Here is a 21,738-nt window from a genome sequence, read left to right on the forward strand (position 1 = left end):
TGCTTTTGTAAGTGATCGTGGTATACGCGGGTTAATGGCCGTCGAAGTATGCGTTATTACTTTTTAACGCGTCGGACGGTTCAGGCTTCCACGGGGTACGTTAAAAAGTTATAATGCACACTTCGTCGGCCATTAACCCTTACATAACCAAGGTTTAAACCTTTCTGCAATCAATGCTGTTTCTTTGTTTATCATTGATCTAGTGAAGGGCAATGAAAGGTAAATGTCAGAAAAACTGACAGATGAAAGATGGGTCAAATGAATATTAACTAAGCTACAAGGAAAACTGAAGTGGATTAAAGGTTTGAATTTCTTTAATGTGATGTCAATTCTAAAATATTTGGGACTCAATATTAGTCATTTTCAAAGTGGTCATTGGTCAATGAAAGAGAGAAGTCTGGAGGATAAAGTGAATGTGGTGCAAATCAAAATAAAAAAAGTTAAGAATAATGTAATAAAAAAGACCATTCATTTAATGGTTTAATGGTTAATTTAATTTTGTTGTTTACATGAACTAAACCGTTGTGTATTAGTGCCCAAAATGACTTCTGAGTAAATAAAAGGTCTCTTCATTTAAAGAGGGAATCCACACATTCATTATTTGACAAAGTGTCAAAGTTTATTGTATTTTGATGCTTAAAAAATTACAAAATATTTAAATTAAAAATGATTACCTCTCTGTCAAGTAGTTACAAAGAACATTGATAATCTGCTCCTCGCCTTGGATATCTGGGTCCACAATCATTTCATAAACTGTCATCTCTCCATCTCTCTCTCTATTTATCTATCTCTAAACAAACAGGTTTCAGCTTTTATGACTAGCATTTGCATACCAGAATATCCATGAATCATTAACCTCACCCGTGTTGTGTCCTGATAACTTCCCTGCTGCTACGCTAAATTAACTATTTGGGTTATTCAAGACCGTCTTCACACGGACTCAATTTGTCGTGTTATTCGGGAAACAGAGCGCAAGACCCGCAGGCGAGATGTACCTTCATGGAGGCCCTTGAAGATTCTGGGATGCCGTTTTCATATTTTCCAGTTATGATGCCACATGCCAGAGGTGACCATGTCATTGCCCCGACTCCTGTCAGCATGGAGACCAGGGACAGTTAGGATAAACATAAACTGAGTCTGAGAAGGAGGAGTGAAAACAAGGCAGAGAGACAGAGCAAAAAAAACCAAAACAAAGCACGGCAGATCACAAAATTAGATGTAAATTTAAAAAAAAGTAAGCTCAATAAAGGATTTCAGAGTATTTCCTTATTCAAATCATTGTGAATCAGGAGCAGACGAAAATATTTGAAAAAGAGCTAATTAGTGACAAAGAAAATATGCTGGGCAGGTCACAGGCTCCCTGTTCCGCCCCACTCTGCAATGGGGAGGGAAAAGGGAGGGGGTTTGCTCCACCCAACGGTCCTCACAGGGGATTTTCTAATGAACCATTCGCTGCTCTGCAGAACTATGTCCTAGATGACGACACAGGTTTTTTGATTTTGACTAAATATAGTCTCATCATAATTGAAAGACTGGGAACTCTTTTAGATGACTTGAGTGGATCTGTTAAAAATAACAACTTTTCTATGTTTTAGTAATGAATATTAAAGGTGGTCTTTTATTAACAGTAAAGACAAAACTTACCTATCTTGTGGTAAAGTTCGGGCAGTTGCACCTCGACTTTCTCGCGCTGGAAGAGATGATACTCCGCTTGCTCACACACTGGAGGGATCAGATTAAACTGCCTGGCCACCGAATAGGCCTCCTGCAGATTTAGGGTCACAAATAAACAAGAATGCCTATTAAGATGTAGAAAACAGTAGGATTTCCATTTGTATTATAAATAAGAGTGCCATATTTGCAAGCCTTATCTGTTTGAAGAAAACAAAATGTAAAGCTGTAAAGGTTGATTGGAAAAAAATGGCCTAACATAAATAATTAAGGACAAAAGAGGCAGCTAATTATCTTGAAGCAAGCATGGAAGAAATGTAAATGCCCAGTTTGAGGTAAACGAATCAATTTTCTATCTATTTAAATATTCTTACAGATCCTGTTTTTCCCTGGAGTCCTAAAAGAACCTGCCTGAGGAAACTGCTTTCTACTTCCAGTAAATCCTGCCTAACCTTAAATTCAACCCAAACCATAAATGTAGTTGCCATTGGGCCTGTGGCGCCTCTCACTGTGGTCTCCACAAAGCTGTCACAAGCAGCAAACAGACCTGGTTGTTGCTTCTTTTTATGTGTCATTTGTGTAAGTTTCCTGCCAAAGTAGCAGTTGCCCCTCTGTGCAGAAGCCTCCAGTCTGTGTGGCCATGCATGCAGCTACGCCTGTGTGCTGTTCTGCCCCCATGTCAAGTAAACCTAAAGCCCCCCCCATCAGCCATTCGTCTAAAGGTTTAGCTCATGTTCATTTAAAGGTCTCAAAGAGGGTCTTGCCATATAAACAGTGGGAGTAAAGGATAGGCTGTGTGCATTTGTTATCTCCTGCATTAATAGCTTAAATATTTTTAACCATCATAAACCTAAAAACACAAATTCTACAGCATATAGATGAGGAAGATGAAAGACCAAGCTGCAAAAAATTACCTGATGACTGTTGAATAAAAACATTTCATCCTCCTTCACGCTGAGGCAGGATTCATTTTCGACAGGATTCATTTTTGAAAAGTAACAGATTTCTCCAAGCTTACATGCAAATTACATTTCTTTTTACCTGTTTATCATATTAAATAGTGAAACAAAGTGTGTAATGGTCTCAGCTTGCCTCAATCACATATCATTGTTCATTGCTGCATACATAAGGAGCTATAAGCAGGTTGCAGTGACAATGAAGGATACAAATATATATTTTTTACAGGTATTGTATGTTTTGTGCTGTGTAAACACAGTGATTATGTAACAGTTGGATTATTATTTTGGTTAATAAAAATGTAACAGTCCTCTAACTTCTTGTTGTTAGTTCATTTATAACACAGTGATGCTTAAATACAAACCTGGGATTTCACATTTTCAACAGTTGCATACATTGAGAGTGTGAAAGTTTAATTTAAGGCACGTTTAAATCTAAGTAGCCCAATAAGTGAGGCTGAATTTGTCTAGTATTTCTTACAAGCTAAAAACATGAATGCAGCGGCAACAATGTTATCTATATTAACTGATTTACGACATGCTGAAGGCTTCTGAAGTTATAATAACCAAAGATGGATTAAAAAAAAAGGAGCAATACCAATTCAACACAAGTATCAGTAGTGGTAAAACTAGCAGATAGTATAAAATGTATTGTTTTCAATGTGCCAAGCCTTAATCTGATGGATATCAGCCTCACTTTTAATTGCAGATTAGAAAAAATACAAAGACAGCCAAATACAGCTTTAAATACTTAATCCTAATATAAAAATCTGAACTTTAGTGATTAAAAAAAGGATGGTACTTAATTTTCCATTGGTTTGATGATTCATTAGTCCACTTGACTCTTCCACCATTTTTTTTTCTGTGTCAGCAACCATTTTCCGTGCTCATCATTTCTGCGATTCCATCAGCAAATCTTGCTGGAAGTAGAAGCTTTGGACAGCTTACCATGATCTCCATGGCAGTCCATCGGGAAGTCCCCCAGTACATGGCCATGCCCTGGTTTATCACATAGGTCATTGCTCGAACGATCTCTGCAGAGGAGTGCATCATTTTAGTCAGTTTACAAGCTGATGATCAACTCAATCGTATTACAAGTTAATGCCACTAACTTTACGAGTACTACAGTGTGAAATTTTATTGGAAGACATTGGAAGACTTTAAAAACAACACAAAAATGGCCAAAAACACAACAAGAGTTGGTGAAACGTAGTTGATTTTCCAGCCAATGAAAGCAGTATGGGATGCTTTAGCAGAGATGACAGCCTCCTGCTGTGATTTTTGGCTATAAAAGTTGCATTCGGCCTGTCCCCTGTCTTTGTTTTGGGTTTGTGGCTATTGTTTGAGAAGAGCGTAGATGGGGAACTGGAAAGTTTGAGGGTTGCTCCTCTCGTTTCCCTATGTCTTAGTCCGAATGGGGGTTGAAATGCACGGATGCTGAGTATTTCAGGGTAGACAAGGCCCATGGGTCATAGACAGGGGGGACTGTATCTCAAGAGGAGTGCAGGTGTGTCTTGTAGTTCCATTGAAGCTAGTGCAGCTACCTAGAGTGACAACATGAGAATGGAAGCACCTTTGTCATGCGTGTGGTAAGTGTATCGTAAAGTATTTGCAAGTTGCACGCAGTTATGGCGTACAGGTGATGATGTCGTACAGTACTGTAATGCCGCACTGTACCCATTAGTGACGTGCACACAGGCTCCTTACTGACGGCGCAAATGTTATAAATAAGTCCTCGTAGCACACAAGCCATGCTCTGATTGTCTAATTTCCTCCTTTCTAACAGTCAGGGTGCATGCATGGAGCGCCCACGAATCACTTCAACTGCACTAACAGGCTTGTTCCGTATTGCACAGGTTTCAGAGGAGTTAAAAGAAATCTTTACAACACTTTTACGTCTGACTTCATCCTTATTTCCTCTCATTTGTGAAGTAGCAAAAAATGTGCATTAACATTTTTGCTCAACCGGCTCACCAAGTTGTCTATAAGTTTAAAATTCCATGCGGGTCACCTGGGTGACCCGTACAGATTTGCCCATTTTTCCTCCGCAGACAGCCTGTACCCACCACTAAGGGCCGTTGTGACTGAGGTCCAAATTGCTACCATACCAGGATTCTGGACAGTTTACAAACTTGTGTTGCGCACATGCTGAATCGACTAATTTAATTTCCATAATTTGCAGAGCGCATCTTACATTTACATTTGAGCTAAAAATGACAAGAAATTGCAAGGGGGGAGAACAGGTAGTAGTAGTCAAGCGCACATGTTTATATATTGCAATAGTCAATGTAAACAGACATATAAACAGAGGATATGTGTTCCATTTGTGCTTGCCACTAAAAGTTTTCAAAGGAAGCCAGAAAACAGAAGAAGCCCAAAACTGAAAGCCAAGTTTGAGGTAAATATTCCCCCTGAAAGAACAGAAACCTTTTAATTCTGTTCCAGTTTGGTGACAAGAGAACCTCCTGTTTCCCCAGGCCTCCCTCACCTGGTTCTACAGCAGCTCCTAATCATCTGGGATACACACTAACGAGCTCACACTTAAGCTCCTCTGATCACGTTCAAGCACTGCATATTTAATGGTGCAGTTAGCTGTAACATTGCTGACTGGGCAAGCCGACAGCGGGCAGAGCTAACACAAAACTCAGATTAGGACTGTCATTAAGGTTGTTCTTCATCACCCGGCACTTACTCCAATTAAAGTGCCATTTTTCGCTGCAGTGCCGGTCCACTTTTCACTTTATGTCGCTTGCTTTTACAAGGATAACCAATTACGGGGGACACAAAACTTGACGGAAGCATTGACAGAGAAGTTGGGAAAGTCTTTTAAAAGTGTAGAGGGATGCAGGAGAAGTTAAAGAAATGTCAAGGAAAGTATATACTGTAAATCCAGGGGGTCCCAAAATACTTGATGGTAGGCTTTTGTTTCTCCTGTGGCTTGTCAAGTGGTAATTAAAAACCTGCTTTGGACAATAACACCCTGCCAGGAAAATAATACAGTATAGGAAAACAAACCCTGTCTTTTGTTGTGCTGTCTCCTTTTTTCCATACCTCGTTCTGCCCTTCTGACATCTCTCTTTTAATAACATGCTGTCCTCACACTTAAACACAACCTGCCACCATTCTGAGCTAACGTGAGAAGGGACAGTGAAAAATAAGTTGGTGGAGGACAAACGAATAATTTTTTAGCAACTCAGCCTAAAGCTTTAGTCACAACTGCTTACAGGCGGATCCGAGCCTCCTGCGGATAAAAATGGACAAATTCCACAGGAAATTTTAAAATCGTAGACAGCCCTGTTAATGCTTAAGCAACAGGTGAGATGCAGGTGTATTGCACAAATTTTTTATTTATTGTTGTTCACCTTTTCGGAATGTTTCTTGAACGGTGCCACAGCGAATTGGCTTTCGGTGATTCGCACGGAGAGTTTTATGCCATATGTCCTTCTTGAAACAACCCTGTATTTTATCCGGGCTGGGGACCTGCACAGGGGGACTCAGACTCGGGCACCCTTGTGGCTACGTAATTGGGCAGTAGGGCTTTACAGTCACAGTCCCATTCACAAACACATTCACACACTGATGGTGGCTTCGCTGCCAAACACTGGCACCACCCTTCCACCAGAGGTCAGGTGGGGTTTAGTTTAGGCAGAAATCGAACCTGCAATCTTCCGATCAGAGGTCGACCCCCCTACCACGGCCCAAGGATTCCTTTGGATGAGACTCATCACGGCCCCTGGGAAATGAAGCCTGGTTTCCTATTGGCCAGTCCTACATCCAGCCAACTAAGCTATTCAGCTGCTAGATCTTTTATTTTGTTTGATCCCCCAAATCCTGGACCCAAAGGGATTCCTTAAAAGTAGAACCCCCATCTTATACTTGCAACAAAAGCACCTACACAGGTTCCTGGTTTTTAAAGCCAACAAGAAACATTCATTTTTAACACCCATTAAATGAAGGAGGAACTGCTCAAAGTACGAGACACAGAAAAGCAGAGCAAACTACTATGCAAGCTGAACATCAATCCACTCACATTTCGCAGCACATATACTGTAGCTGCACAATGTGGTGTGGTAGGGACTACATGTGCACTTTTATTCAAAAGCAGCATCCCTCAGAATTAAATCGTTTTGTTAGCTAATTTATGACACTCTGTGTTGTTTAGTCTGCAAAGACTTGTTCCAATGTGTTCATCTAAGAATATGGAAAGCATAACAAGCTGTAGCAATAATTATGGGCAAACTGTAGTGCTGGAGTTTAGAAAAAAGTGACTTTTTTCTAAAGTGAGGCAACAAAATATCAAGCCACACTTTGCAAAGCTCCCATAGATCTTGGTTGAAGCTCTTCTGAGGACAGGCACCTGCACCCTGTTTTATTACTTCTACTGGCTTCTATTTCTTTTTCCTCCACCTTGTGCTATCTTAGATGACCCCACCCTTACATTGACATGTTCTACCTACCATGACAAAGGTGGAAAAGGTTCAGCGCACTGTCTAGTGGGTCTAGATGACCCAACTCCCAACGTTAAAGTGCCTAGGATAGCACAAGGGTTAAAGTTTCCTTTGAATGCTGGGATTTAAATAAAACGGGACAACTCTCAAATCCAAATGGTTACGGTAATCGAAATATATTGAGCTAAAATAATAATGAATGTCAGCAGCTCCTTTTTGAGTGTGCAGCTGTGTCAGCACTTGTGTGACTTGTTCTGCTTTTGACGTCTCAAAAGGACAAAAAGATTCAACTGATACTGGAAGAAGTAGAATAATAACAGAAATCTGTGTGTCTATGTGCATTAAAATACGTTTACTTTGTTTCCTGTGTGTACTATTGTGCAGCAGATGAGGACAGCAAGTCCTGTTCTTCCTATTTAAACAGGATCTGATTGCAAATATACAGGCGGGGGCAGGATTAATGCGAAAACATCACATCATTTTCATTTTTTTTTAAATTGCCTGTAGTTGCTTCCGTCCAACATTTTAAATCCAAGCTTCCAAGTTGAGTTTTAGTTAGAATACTGATAAGGTGACTCACCCTCCATGGGAGTATTGCTGTCTGGGCGGTTTGCAAATACTACATCAACATATTCCAACTGCATTCGCTGTAGAGAGCCTTTTAGACCTAAGAGACGGAACAATTTCGTACTCAGAGAAGGACAAAAAAAGACTTAATCTTGGATTTTCTCATTAAAGTAGATGCAGGTGTAAACCCTTACCTTCAATAATGTGTTTTCTTGATAGTCCTCTCTCTGTCTCTGCTCTGAGGCATGAAAAAGACAGAATTAATGGCAGCTTGTCTTTTTTTTGCCATGCAATCAGTTTTTGACCTGAAACATGAAAGGAACATTAAGAAATCCTAACCCCATCAGTGCGTGAATGGGTGAATGGGGCTGTAACTGTAAAGCCTTTGAGGAAGGTAGAAAAGCGGTATACAAGTACACGACTTTTACCATTTAGCTTCTGCAGACAGCATGTCTCCCACCCCTGAAGTTGCAATTAACATGTGATGTCAAAAAATATTTAAGTGAACATTTTCTGACAGATTGTGCCACTTAAAAAAATCTCTTCTGTCAATCATTAGACTGGCAAAGTGGATAGTTTATATGCGGCAATTCAGAAGAAATACATTTGAACTGTATTTCTTTCACAACTGTTCAGCATCATTATCTAAACTACAGGAGAGAACTTCCCTAATGTAGTAGGGGGGGGGGAAAGAGTAGAATGTGCTTCTTATCACCAGACCCAGCTGGACAGTGTTTGCCTTAGAGCCTGACAGTTATTAGGCCCACCTATCTAACTTCTCGTTGACGCACATTTCTGATCAGCCAATCACATGTCAGCAACTCAATGCAGTTAGGCAGGTAGACGTGGTGAAGACGATCTGCTGCAGTTCAAACCGAGCATCAGAATGAGAAGAAAGGTGAATTTGAACATGACATGGTTGTTAGTGCCAGATGGGCTGGTCTTAGTATGTCAGTAAACACTGATCTCGCGTGATTTTCACCCAACCTTCTCCATAAAGTTTACAGAGAATGGTCAGAGAAAGAGAAAATGTCAAGAGAGCGGCAGTTCTGTGGGTAGAAATGCCTTGTTGATGTCAGACGTCAGAGGAGAATGACCAGCTTTGTTCCAGCTGATAGAAAGACAATAATAACTGGTTACAACCGAGGTCTGCAGAAGAGCAATTCTGACAAAACATTCAACTTTGTTTGTCTTCTTTTTTTGGGGTGAGTATGTAGTGTGTTGCATACTTTATTTAAAGATTCCCTCCAATCATTTTTGATCTATTTTAAAAGCATTCCCACTGGTCTTTAAATTATGACTGCAGTTTTCAGCCAAAATCCCCAAATCCTGTGTCGTTCTCTAGGACATAGTTTCTGCGGAGCAGCAATAGTTCAATAGAAATTCACCACTGAAGTGGAGCAACCTCACCCCACTTCCCCTCTTCGTTGCTGAGAGCTTGAAGCAGGGAGCTTGTGGCCCGCCCATTGTATTTTTTCATACTGCATTTTTCTGTCCGTTCCTGTTCCACAGCAAATTATCTAAATACTCTGAAATGGAGTTTTAGCTTACTCTTTTTGTATTATGTCCTCCATCATCAGAAAAATGCCACAGAACATGTTAAAAACACCAAAAACACATTTTTCATTGGAGTGGGTCTTTAAACTGTTGTTTCATGTATGTATGATGTTATTAGAGTACAATTCTGTTTTGACTTTATACTGGGTTGAGATTCTTGGGATGTTATGGTTTAGTTTTCTGACCATCCAAAGTGTTATTTTTAGAAAAAATATAACAAAAGATACATTTATAATACAAAGACATGTATAAAATTCTGCAAAAGTATTTTGGCATTTGACCAACAATGTTCTACTTACAATGTACTATACAAAAATATGTCCGATTGGATTTTTAGTGTATTAAACTATGTGCAATATTGGGCTATAGATAGTTTAAAAATAAACATAATAATCAGAAATGTCATCTGTAACTTGACATATAATGCCCTTTAAATTTTAATAGATGATAAATAGATATTTTTTCAAACCTTTTTCTAAACGTACTAATTACCGTACCTATTTTTTTTTATTAATTTGCTTTCAGATGGTTGTTGGTCCTTATAAACAGCTTTAAGCCCTTACACACTTCTCCTTTGAAAGAATAATTTTAAAACCACCTGTGTGACATCTGATGACTGACTTGTATGTCATCAGATGTCACACAGGTGACTGACTTGTGTGTTGTAAAATTGTCATAGCTGTAAAAATACTAAACACACAACTAAACATACTAAATTATTGTTGCCTTAGCCTCCTGTCAGGAGCAGGAAGAAGCAATGGCACAGGTGCATGCTTTGGATATTTCAAAGAACACGGTAAAATTCCTCTTAAGAGAGTTATAAAATATTGTAAACTTACTTTCCTCCCCAATAAAGTTTTGTGGTGATGACAAAGCTTGATCGCCTATAGGATGGGAAAAAAAACACATAATAAATGACAGACTGCAGTTGAATTGTGATCAATTTTTCCTATTTAAACATGCAGGACCACTCGTTGCACAAGGACATTGAGGCAATACTGAAATTAAAAACATCACATTCTGAGCAACACAAACATTCTCAAATGATTTTGTTGATTGTAATGACAAATGAATCTACCCATGATTGAAAATATAAAACAGCACGAACTTGTTTTTTTAACAGTTAGGGAGTTTTCTTCAAGTTGTCTTCAAGTTTTATATAAAAAATATTTCAAATTTTCTTTTTTTAAATTATATTGTTTTCAGGTTTACAATGTGTATAAAACAGTTTTCAAATTATCTTTTTTTTTCTTCCAAATTTACAACCTGGTTTTTCATACACTTCAAGTTGATCCTGACATGACCCCAAACTTCCTAAACCCTTCAAGAAAAGGTCATCACAGGGCATTTCACAGGTTCTGGCTGCTGCTAATGAATACTGAAAGGAGTTTGCTTGAAGGCACATATATTTGTCTTTTGCGTGTCAGCAACAAGTTGAAAAAGTAATGCAACTCATTTTCTCTCAGTATAATGTCTACTGTGAGTCAAAAACATGAGAGAACTTAATGTAGGGTTAATAAAGTCAAACCAAGATCTGGATATTCCCAAGGTTCACACTTTATATCAAACAAAAGACACAAAAAAAAACGTAGAAAACTTGTAAATTAGTAAAAACGTCAAAAATTAAGGAAATTAAGTGGATTTTATTAAGTGTGACTAAAACAAATGTTCCACTCTTTGGCACAAAGCAGCAATTTTAGGGGACACCAATGAATTTGGTCGCCTCACGAGACTACAAAGCCCGGCCTGCTGTGACCCCATGCAAAGGTTTTCACATTCCTAACTCAATTACTACAATGTGACTGCAAGGAAAGACACATCTATGCATGCCTGCCAACTGTTTAAAAAAAGATTTCATCATTTGAGACAAGTAATAAGCCATAAGTGGATTATGATCTTACAGCGCCACCTGTTCTTCTTTCCGTGTGTCAATGTCCAGCAGACTTACAAGAACAGTCTAAAATGTCAGGTTCAGACTGTCTTCATTAGCGTTAAAACTCCCACTGGTGTCATGTCCCAGTACATGACACTGCATGACCAGCATTGGATAATTAGAGCTAAAAATCTGCTCATTTCATCAATTTGTATGAAATTAATATTTTCATTTGATGAAATTCATTTTATTTTGCACATTTTAGCTTGCTGATATAACGAAGCGTCATCCTAATAGAGCAGTAGTCCCTAACTTTGTTTTAGGCCACAGACCGGTTTAATGTTTAATTAGCTTCCGGTCCCTTAACTTTTGAAGTTCTTTTTCATCCTTGGTCTTTGTAGAAGACCTCTCTTTTGTGTAGAAAACATTAAAAAAAACATTTCAATTTTCCTTTAACTTTCCATTTATAAGCGGATGCCACCTTTACTGCGAACCTCAGTCTGAAGTAATTGACACTGGAGATAAAGGTAATCTGACAAGATAGCGCTGACACTTTTTACATGTATGTTTACACATGCGCATTATACATCAAACACACACACAAGTGTGCTGCCAATCCACATACTTATGTTCTCTCACTCAAGCGTTCAGGCAGTTGCACGAGTCAAAATTACCTCCAGCATTTCTTCTTGATAATGTTTCCTAGAATGATTTCGGCCCTGCAAGGCAAAATAAATGAGATGGCATTAAATTCTATTCTGGGGTCAGAAATGTTTCTAACAAAATATCAAACCCATCTTTCACTGTCATTTCTTTTTCTAAACTTGCATTTGTAAAAAAAGGAGCTTTGTCACAAATGAGCTAGATATTGCAAACATTTTTCACGTTAGTTGGAATAAAACAGAGCCAATAAAGCATTTCTGTTGTACTTATATAATAAGGGCCACATTGCATAGATGTAGATATTCCCTTTTCTTTTATCTCTAATGAAACATCCTTAGTAAAGAATTGAAGGTTATGGCAACTAAAGGCTTTAAGTGTTTGTTTGAGCTGTGTTACATCAAACAGAACAGGACATATATGGCATATAAATCAAAAATGTTTGGGGCTTTTTACAATCCTGAACTACAAACGGGGCTCTGACAAGTACAGGGATGAATCCAATGGATTATACTGGCTTCAGCTTTTGTTTTACAGGGTGACGTAACCTCTGGTATCTTCCCTTCCTTCCTTATGCTCGAACAATTTTCTGAAAGTTGACCTGTACAGGTATCCATTGTTTCAGAACATTTCAGAATAGTTCAGGCATTGAGCATTATTTCAGCTTTGAGGACAAAATGGTCTCAACGCCAAGCAATCCAAAACCAATGTTCGGCTCCTCGAAGGAAACTGGGCTTTAAAAAAAATCTTATAGGAAAATACATCAGGGCTGATTTTTCTCTGATTTTGCTTGTTTGCTTAAACCCACACAAAAGGCAGGATTGCGTCTTTTAAAGATGAGTCTGCAAAACGGATGAAATATTTTGCCTCTGGGAATGAAACGCTCCTTTAAAAGGCCGTCGAAGAGTTTATTAAGATGATTCGCAGAACAGATTAGTTGAATATTCCTCATTCCCAGCTGTGAAATAAGTAATGAGAAGAGGTAATTACATGTTTTTTTCTTCATGACAGCTTTACAACATTAACCTGAAGCCTACCCCCCCCCCCCCCCCCCCCCCAACACACACACACACCCTTAGAAATATAATGGACATTGAGCAGCAACTAATGACACCATTTTCAACAGCAGGTTAAGCTGACCAAATATGGAGTAATGCCGTCCCAATTGACACAAGACACATTTGAAAAATGAAAATGGAACCTCGTTCACTTTCTTTAATACTCATTATACTCAGTATTAGATGAAGTCATGATTTGGTCATAAATGTGAACACTTAAAGGTGGAATGAGCCTCTATGAGACTCTTGTGACCCCACAGAGTTTATGACTCTTACCGGCCGCCGGCATAGACCTCTGCTGTGTCAAACAAGTTGACTCCACTTTCATAGGCTATGGTCATTAGCTGCTCTGCAACCTAGACAGTGATCAGGTGATGAAACAAAGAGAAACACAGAGGGGGAAAAAATGGATTTAGAAATTAACGGATGCACAGTTTGTTTAATTTGAATGATTTAAAAGCTAAAACCAACAAACACATTTCAGGGGCTTTTCTTATGACTCATAATTCTAAGGCTAAGATCCTTCCTTCCTCTCATTATGTTTAAATATCTTATTCAAGTGTTGTTTTTTAAGGTTATTATGTCATTCAGTTGAATGTGCATCCTAACATTTTATTTTAGTCTATCTTCTTTTATAATTTAAAATAAATAAGTCAAGTATTAAGAACAGAGACTTAAGATGTGACAATACATTGATTTATCCAACCAGATCAATCTTTCTGAAGGCAATTTGTTAATCGAATCAAATTGTATCATAACGTTGAAAATTGTTTCAAAATGAACTAAATCTCTTAGCGATTTGGGGAAATACTATTTGGATTGAGACATGGTAGGTTTATTTTTGGTAAAATGACCAAGATCACAGCGGACAACACACATGTGATGACAGCAAAAACTGATCAGTCCATCATTCCAGTCCGACGTGTGAAAAAAATGAATTTACCACACAGTGTGGTAGAATGTTCTAATAATGTTCCCTTTGGATTATTTGGATGTGAAAAAACAACAGTGGGATGAACTTTATGAAACTAAAATGTGAATGGATTTGACATTGATTCTTGTTTACCTGTTTGTTTGTACACATATTTAATTTACAATTGATTATCTTGCAAGAAATACTAGGAATTTGGAAAACTTCACCTGCACTGCTCAGTACTGCAGGTATTAATTAGTCTCTGAGTCACACTGGTTGGATTTTTGGCTAAAGTTGTCCTGGATCCATTTTAGGTCAAAAAAATTTCCTTTCTGGACAAATAAGATGACCTATTTTTTATTTATAAAGGTTAAAGAATCGTATGTTTTATCATAATAAAAATAATATTTTTACAATAACTCAAAAAACAAAAAAAAACAAAAAAATAGATTTCGCATTTTACTGATATGTCCTTGTTCATGTTCTGGTTTCGGGTTTTCCCTGTCTGTCACACCAGGTTGAGGTTGTTAATTGTCCACAGCTGTTGTAACTTGTGCTAATGAAGTGTCTGGTTTTCAGTTATTCTTTGTCAGGACATGTTTTGTTACCCTGTGTTGTGCTTTTTATTTGTTTTGTTTATTAAATGTTTGAATTTTTGAAGCCATACCTGGTGTTTGGGTCCTACACCACCAGCTCTTTTGCTTTGCTTTATACCAGTGCTTCTCAATTATTTTTTGCAAGAAAATGTTTTGGGACCCCCAACCCCCCCACCCCCACACGCACACATGTGCCGCAGTGACTATAAATAAAATCAGTATCTATAAAGTGTGTAAGTATACCTAAAATTGTATCTTTTAACATAAACAAAAAAAAGCAATGTGAATTAACTTCAACAAATATTACCTATATTTTGCCAAACAGAAACCAGTTATAGCTTAAATAAAAAAGAAGCTTAAAGTGCCTGAAATAAAAAAATCTGTCATTCATTATTTAAACTAGAAACATTTTGACCAATTGAACCATTTGATGCTGAGAAAAATAATTAAATTAATAAATAATATTAAATGTAAATTGATCTGATACATTAATAGCACCAATATATTTAACGTTTTTAGTCTGAGGAAATAGGTAAAAACGTTGTGCTGATTTTTTTCTAAATGATGGATTATTTATTTCTGATCTGCAGCTTTTTGACTGCATACCTGCTGTCTTTATGTCAATTACTGACACCGACTAAACCACAAGAGAACAAAGAATACATTTAAATTGGAAAATAAAGACACGTCATGAAAATGTCTACAATAATTAATAAAGAATGACATTTTTAGCATGAGCTGAGTAATCTAAAGGTACGCAATGATCCTGGTGTTGGGTAACAGGCAGCGCTCCGCGTGCCCCGTTCCACCTCGCAGTCTGAGCCCACTACCCCTCGCCTCTCCTTCTCACGCACCAGCCGCGTGTGACAGGAGACAGGAACAGCTGCAGGGAACTCTGTGATATAACAGATAATAGGAAACCAATAGAGCTTCTGCCGCCACAGCCCCCCGTTAAATTTGTGCCCCGGGCAATTGCCTGTATTACCTGTGCATAAAACCGCTACTACTGCGCGCCCCTGCCTGGCATCGCATCGCGCCCCCCACTATTTGAGAAGCACTGCGTCATACCAATAGTTTTGTGTTTACTCTTTCTGACCTTCCCCCAGTCTAATTTTTTGAAGGTAGTTCGGCGTAAAATGACTGATGGGCAATATATGTCTGGTGAATTGGGAATCTAGCTACTTTTTAAATTTAGCTTTGCAATCCCATTTGAACAATCATTCTACTAGAAGAAAGTTCATTCATTTTCCATACTGTTTATTCCCTTTTGGGTTCACGGGGTTGCTGAAGCCTATCCTGGCCACTTGGGCGAAGGCAGGGGATGCCCTGGACTGGTCGCCAGTCTGTCGCAGGGTAGAATATCCTCAATCACACATCCATTCACTCTCACACTCACACCTATGGACAATTTAGAGTTGCCAATCAACCTATGCATGATTTGTTTTTGGACGTGGGAGGAAGCTGGAATCCTGGAGAGAACCCACGCATACACAGGGAGAGCATGCAAACTCCACACAGAAAGGTCCCCCATTGATGTTGTGTTTTTCATGTCCCCCAGCTGGGACTTGAACTGGGGCCTTCTTGCTGTGAGGCAAGAGCGCTAACCACTGCGCCACTGTGCAGCCCCACTAGAAGAAAGTTTTTAATAAAAGGGAGGTTCTGATGTAAACTATGGCTAAAGTTTTGATGACAATTATTGTAAAATACAAGTTACACCTTTTTTGTTTGATTGCAAGAGACTGGACAAGATTCACATTTACACTTTTATTGTTCATATTGTAATTTGTTGAAAGACCATGTCATACCAAATCCTTTTATTACCAGTCTAAAGTAAACTGTGTTAAAAAAAATTCTCACCCTCGTAAATTCTTATACTGTTAGTTGTAGGCTGCACGGTGGCGCAGTGGTTAGCTTGCCTCACAGCAAGAAGGCCCCCGGTTCAAGTCCCGGCTGGGGGACATGAAAAACACAACATCAATGGGGGACCTTTCTGTGTGGAGTTTGCATGTTCTCCCCGTGCATGCGTGGGTTCTCTCCGGGGTCTCCGGCTTCCTCCCACCATCCAAAAACATGCTTCATAGGTTAATTGGCAACTCAAAATTGGCCATAGGTGTGAGTGCGGGAGTGAATGGGTGTGTGTGTGAGTGAGGACATTCTACCCTGCAACAAACTGGCGACTTGTTCAGGGTGTCCCCTCTGCCTTCGCCCACAAGTGGCCGGGATAGGCTCCGGCAGCCCCGTGACCCCGAAAGGGATAGAGCGGCATAGAAAATGAATGAATGAATGAATGTTAGTTGTAAACCCAGATGAAAATCATTCAGACTCTTTTTTTGCTGTTGTTTTTCAGCAGACTCCTGGCTGATTGAAAATGTCCTTGATCTTGCAAGCAGCTTTGAGGCAACTTCTGCTGAACTCAGAGTCTAGTCCTCAAAGCTGCCATTTGTGAAGTTATAACAAAATCTTTACAATTGTATGAATAAAAAATGCCTACACTGCTGTCTGCTATAAAACACCATCTGGAATCAGAAAACAGACCCTTTTACAACCAAAATCACAGTTTTCAAGCACACGAATAAAGCCAAGCAGTCACTTGATCCCTCTTTTCTAAGAAGCACAGCAGGCATACTACCAGAATTCACGAGGTGAATGCTGTGACAACCAACTCTGTTGTATGAAGATCTCCTTTGTTTATCAATGTTCAGGTTTTTCCAGACATCAGGAGTTCAGGAACTTCTCTTTTGTCAAAAACCCTTCAGATGACCAAATGAATAACTTCTGCAAAGTCAGACTCAAAAAACAAAGCCAGTATCTTACATCACATGTTCTATAAATAATAGCAAGTTCTGAAGCTTAACACCAACACCAAAAAGTGATGTCTTAAGAAAGTTTAAGTGCACAAATACCTGTGATGATAGAGCGCCAGGTTTGAGTCCAGAGAAAAAGCGCAAACACATCTGTTATGTAGACCTGCAACTGTTTATCCAAGTGGCTACTTGGCAGCAGCTATGACAAATGGAGCAGGATAAAGAGGATGTTGGATAATTCACAAGATCAAAAGGAGGGCTTGGATAATAGCTAGGGAAATGGGATAATGGATGAAGGGCAAGAAGGCGAGATTAAAGCAAGAGAACGGACAAAAAAAACAGCATTTTTTTTATCTTGCCTGGATTTAGTATGAGTATGAGAAACTGCTAAGAACATCAGAAGGTCATAGCCAGTGTACTTTATACTTTCAAATATAAGAAATGTCTTTGCACACATAAACTACTAAGGCTGGTTAAAAAATGAAGTAAAGATCTCATTTTAGCTTGTTGAAATGCAGTTTAAAAAGGCCCCTGAGTCAGTTTCAACAGCTTTATAAGTCTCCTTCCAACTATTTAGGATTGATTTTTCTATTTTACGGTCTTTATACTAATTTTCACTGATGAAAAATTCCAAAATCCATTTTCTTTTTAATCCTCCCCACATCAAAAGTTGAGGTTTTATGAATTTCCAATTATAGCACTAAAAACAACTCAGAGAAAAGCTTTAATTTGACTCCTTTTACCAAACTATTACTTTTGCCTTCTCACCTAATGAATTTAAGAATCTACCTAAACAGAAATGTTTTTTTTAGCTTAGTGGTGACACACTTTAGACTTGAAAGATAATGCCTCTACATAATGAAGCAAAATGTGTTTGAGACTAAGATACACAAGGCAAATATGATCCCTGTTACAGTCAACAGTAACTAACTGCTATATAACCATTCAGATAATTCAAACACGTATATCTGAGACCCCTGTTTCATTAGCATGATCAAAACCTTCCTTAAAAACCCATTGTATATAACTTGGTCCATGGATTCTGCCCTGTAATAATAATAATAATAATGGATTGGATTTATCTGTGCTTTTCAAGACACCCAAAGCGCTTACATTGTGTCCATTATTCATTCACTCCTCATTCATACTTGGTGATGGTAAGCTACGGTTGTAGCTAAAGCTGCCCTGGGGCAGACTGACAGAGGCGTGGCTGCCATTTCGCGCCTACGGCCCCTCTGACCATCACCGGGACCATTCATGCACATTCACACACCAGTGGAGCCACACTGGAGGCAAGGAGGGTGAAGTGTCTTGCCCAAGGACACAACGACATTTTGGCTGGTGGGAGCGGGGATCGAACCGCCAACCCCTTCGATCATTGGACGACCCGCTCAACCACCTGAGCCACTGTCGCCCTGTAGTGCTTCATCATTTCACTAGGGGCAGTAGAAGGGATTTTCCTGGTGATTTCAAAATGGCTGTTTCCATAAATCCAAAACACTTTTGGCGGGAAAAGTTTTGCTAATTTTTAAAACTTAATGATAATAAAAACTCGATTTTTTTAAATGACTACTTGCTGTATGGAAAGAATACAAGCATTTTTGATAATTATTTTTTATTTATTTTTTTTTTTTTGTTACATCATGTTAAAAATATGGGAATCAAATTTGAGACAGTGGGTAAATAAGGTGCTTTTTTTCCTGAAAAGGCATGTTAATATTTTCACATCTTAAAGGCACTTTTGTGAGCAAAAACTTACCAAATCACCCAACGTGTCAAAATTCATACAATCCACATCTCGTAAAAAATGTACAGCAAATGTTTTTTTTACAGATTTCATCAAAAGGTTTAAGAAAACATTGCAATTCCAAATTAATAGCATTTTCTGTCAATTCTTTGATGCAATGGGCTTGACTGAGTGACGTGGCCTTTCTGGGGCCAGAAACATCAGACATTATTATTTCAATCACTTTGTGTCCAACTAATAAAATCTGGTGTTTGGAAGGAAATGGTTGAGAACATTTGAAAAAAAAGGGGCAAACAGTGTAACATAAATATCTACAACTCATGCGCCTTCACTAACACCTATAGACAAATGTTTAGTCATTGTGAAGTTGCAGAAATAAGTAGATTTGCCCCAGGCTTTTTGTCCATGGATCTTCTGAGCCACAAATAATGGATTTCTGCAGATGGTAAGCATTTTTGTCTCTCAACCTGGGAATCAAGACAGTGGAAGCCTCCTACTCACAAACCCACACAGCCTTTGGAGGGGACTTTATGACTGTGCTGCATCCTTTCCTCCAAACTCGGTGCATCAGAGTCAGCATGTCTGGGAAATGCTTTCCTGAAATTTACTTCATGACTTGCAGATCCTCTTTGACCTGTTTTAAAGGAGTACTCTGTATCATCAAATTTATTTTCTGGACACATGAAAAAGTAGAGAAGAGTATATCAAAATGTACAAGTTTATAAATATTTTAGCTAAATAGCTAGCCCTTTTTTTATATTGATGAACCCAGATATGAAAAATAGCGACTTAAACAAAGATTACTGATTACAATTTCATCTTTCTTAATCAATAGAAAAGCTTTAATGTCAGTTATTTTATCTTTATGGTGTGTTTTTGTTATGTCCCCTGCTATAAGAATTTACTCTGTTGCATCGGACCAAGAAGAAGACTGCACTACTTTTAGGTTTTATGTAATTTAAAAGAAAAAGAAACATTAGAGGTCAGAGCACTCAAATGCTGCCTCAAGTATTTCCTAACACTGAAACCATGATTCCTAAACCCAACAGTTCTGCTGTGAAGATATCTCTGCTGCTGTGCGTTGCACCAAAAGCCTCTTTCTAGTGTTTTCTTTATAAATCAACATTAGATAAATCACTAAAATAGTGGTCAGAGTTCAAATAATCTTGTAAAGTTGCCGTTATTGCTTAAAATATACTGCTGCCAGTGACCTTCAGAATAATGGAGTGAAGAAGGTTTTAGGGGTACGTGGTGATGTGATGGTATCAAACCCTGGGGTTATTAAACTAACTTCGTTACATAAGCTTTCTGTTTTTTGTGTCCCCCAGCAGAAGCCGTGTCTTCCTATGTGCCACTTCAACAGAGCACCAAAGCCAGGACCCCAAAAGCAACATCAAAGCTGATTAATGTTGGTTACCCAGACTGCAAAGGAGATTTGTGTTCACTCATGAACACGTGTAGTTGTTGCCCCCACAGTTTGTTCCGCAGCAGTAATGTTGGGTGGTATTTATTAGACTGCCAAGTGTTAGAGTAGGAATCTGGTTCCATGGTGGCCAAGAAGGGCCACACCAAAATGCCAAAATGCACAACAGAAATATAAAAATGTAAAGTCAATTGCAGAGATTCTCTTATTTAAAAAAAAACTGCAATAGGTGAAATCTGTAAAGTAGGATTATAGATGTTTTAAGGCTTTAAAACCCATCATTACTCACTTCATGCACTTTCCTTAGACATACATCAACATTTTCACACTCTTCAAGTTCAAACCTTCATTTAAAAATGAGTCCAGTATTTCAGAATGAAAACAAAGATCTGATGCGATCTAACTATTTATCTAACTCTGGCTGACGCATTCTGTACAGGAGGCACCAGATGGAAAAGATTGACTGACAGCGATCTACAGCCAATCAGGATGCAGAACACAGTCCTTTGTAAAAAAAGAAAACTTGCAAAATTGAATGGAAAAAAGGTCTGCCAGACTGTAAAAGGTGAACCGCGATGTAGCAAAGGACAACTTTAAAAACTGAATGCAATTACATTATAAAAAAGGGGATCACAATATCTACACCATAGTTCCAAAAATGTACAACAAAGGAACAAAAACTTGTAGCATACATTTCCGCTACTTTATCACGGTTGACTTTTTACCATTTGGCTGTTCCGTGAATGTGTGCATGTGTGTGCATGCTTTTTTTTGCATAACATTTTGTGTCCTGATTGCATTTTTAGACTATTGTCAATCATATTCCTCTGCGATGTCTGCTGTACAGAATGTTTTTAATTTGCTAGATCTGCATAAATCTTTGATCGCAATCAAATCTATATTTTCATTCTTTAATCCTAAACTTATTTTTATACAATGGTTTGAACTTTTAAACAAGAGAGACAAGTGTATGCAGAGTGTAGTGAGGGGTTTAGCAGCCTTAAAGCATCTATAATTGTTGTACAAACTGAAGATGACTTTTGGATTTCACCTATCTGTGGACATTTTAGAATGTAACGCCTGCGGTAAACAAGAGAACTGTAATTATGGTTGAGGTGGCCACTTTATTCTGTGTAAATATGAAGGAATAGGAATGACGGCAGTAATAGCGGCTGGGTAGCTCGGTTGGTAAGGTGAGAGGCTACAATGCAGGAATCCAGGGTTCAATTCCCGGAGGGGGATAAACAATGGTACTGGGTCAATTACCATATCAATGGCGAGCAATGAACATCACCCAGTGAGGGTCCTTAGGCAAGGCCCTTAACACTACTGCCTCCTGAGCGCGGTTAGGCTGCAGCTCACCGCTCCCCCATGGGTCAAAATGCAGAGAAGAATTTTCCCATTGTGGGATCAATAAAGTATCAATTAAATTTCACTGTTCTGGGTCTGGTAAACTAATGCCCGG

General features: G+C 38.6%; 1 protein-coding gene across 3 annotated transcripts in view; it reads right to left on the reverse strand.

Moving 5' to 3' along the window:
* kcnab1 (potassium voltage-gated channel subfamily A member regulatory beta subunit 1) overlaps positions 1-21,738 on the reverse strand; it is a 133,989-nt gene that overhangs the window by 7,926 nt on the left and 104,325 nt on the right. For all 3 annotated transcript variants that reach the window (XM_011482856.3, XM_011482857.3, XM_004075835.4), the window contains exons 4-11: positions 13,067-13,146; positions 11,747-11,791; positions 10,039-10,083; positions 7,837-7,880; positions 7,656-7,742; positions 3,576-3,661; positions 1,645-1,765; positions 996-1,090 (exon numbers count right to left, since the gene is read on the reverse strand). In XM_011482856.3, the coding sequence (XP_011481158.1) occupies positions 996-1,090; positions 1,645-1,765; positions 3,576-3,661; positions 7,656-7,742; positions 7,837-7,880; positions 10,039-10,083; positions 11,747-11,791; positions 13,067-13,146 (603 nt within the window). The remainder of the gene's footprint in view (positions 1-995; positions 1,091-1,644; positions 1,766-3,575; positions 3,662-7,655; positions 7,743-7,836; positions 7,881-10,038; positions 10,084-11,746; positions 11,792-13,066; positions 13,147-21,738) is intronic.

The sequence above is a fragment of the Oryzias latipes genome, chromosome 13 (genome assembly GCF_002234675.1).
Source record: "Oryzias latipes chromosome 13, ASM223467v1".
Taxonomy (NCBI): Eukaryota; Metazoa; Chordata; class Actinopteri; order Beloniformes; family Adrianichthyidae; genus Oryzias; species Oryzias latipes.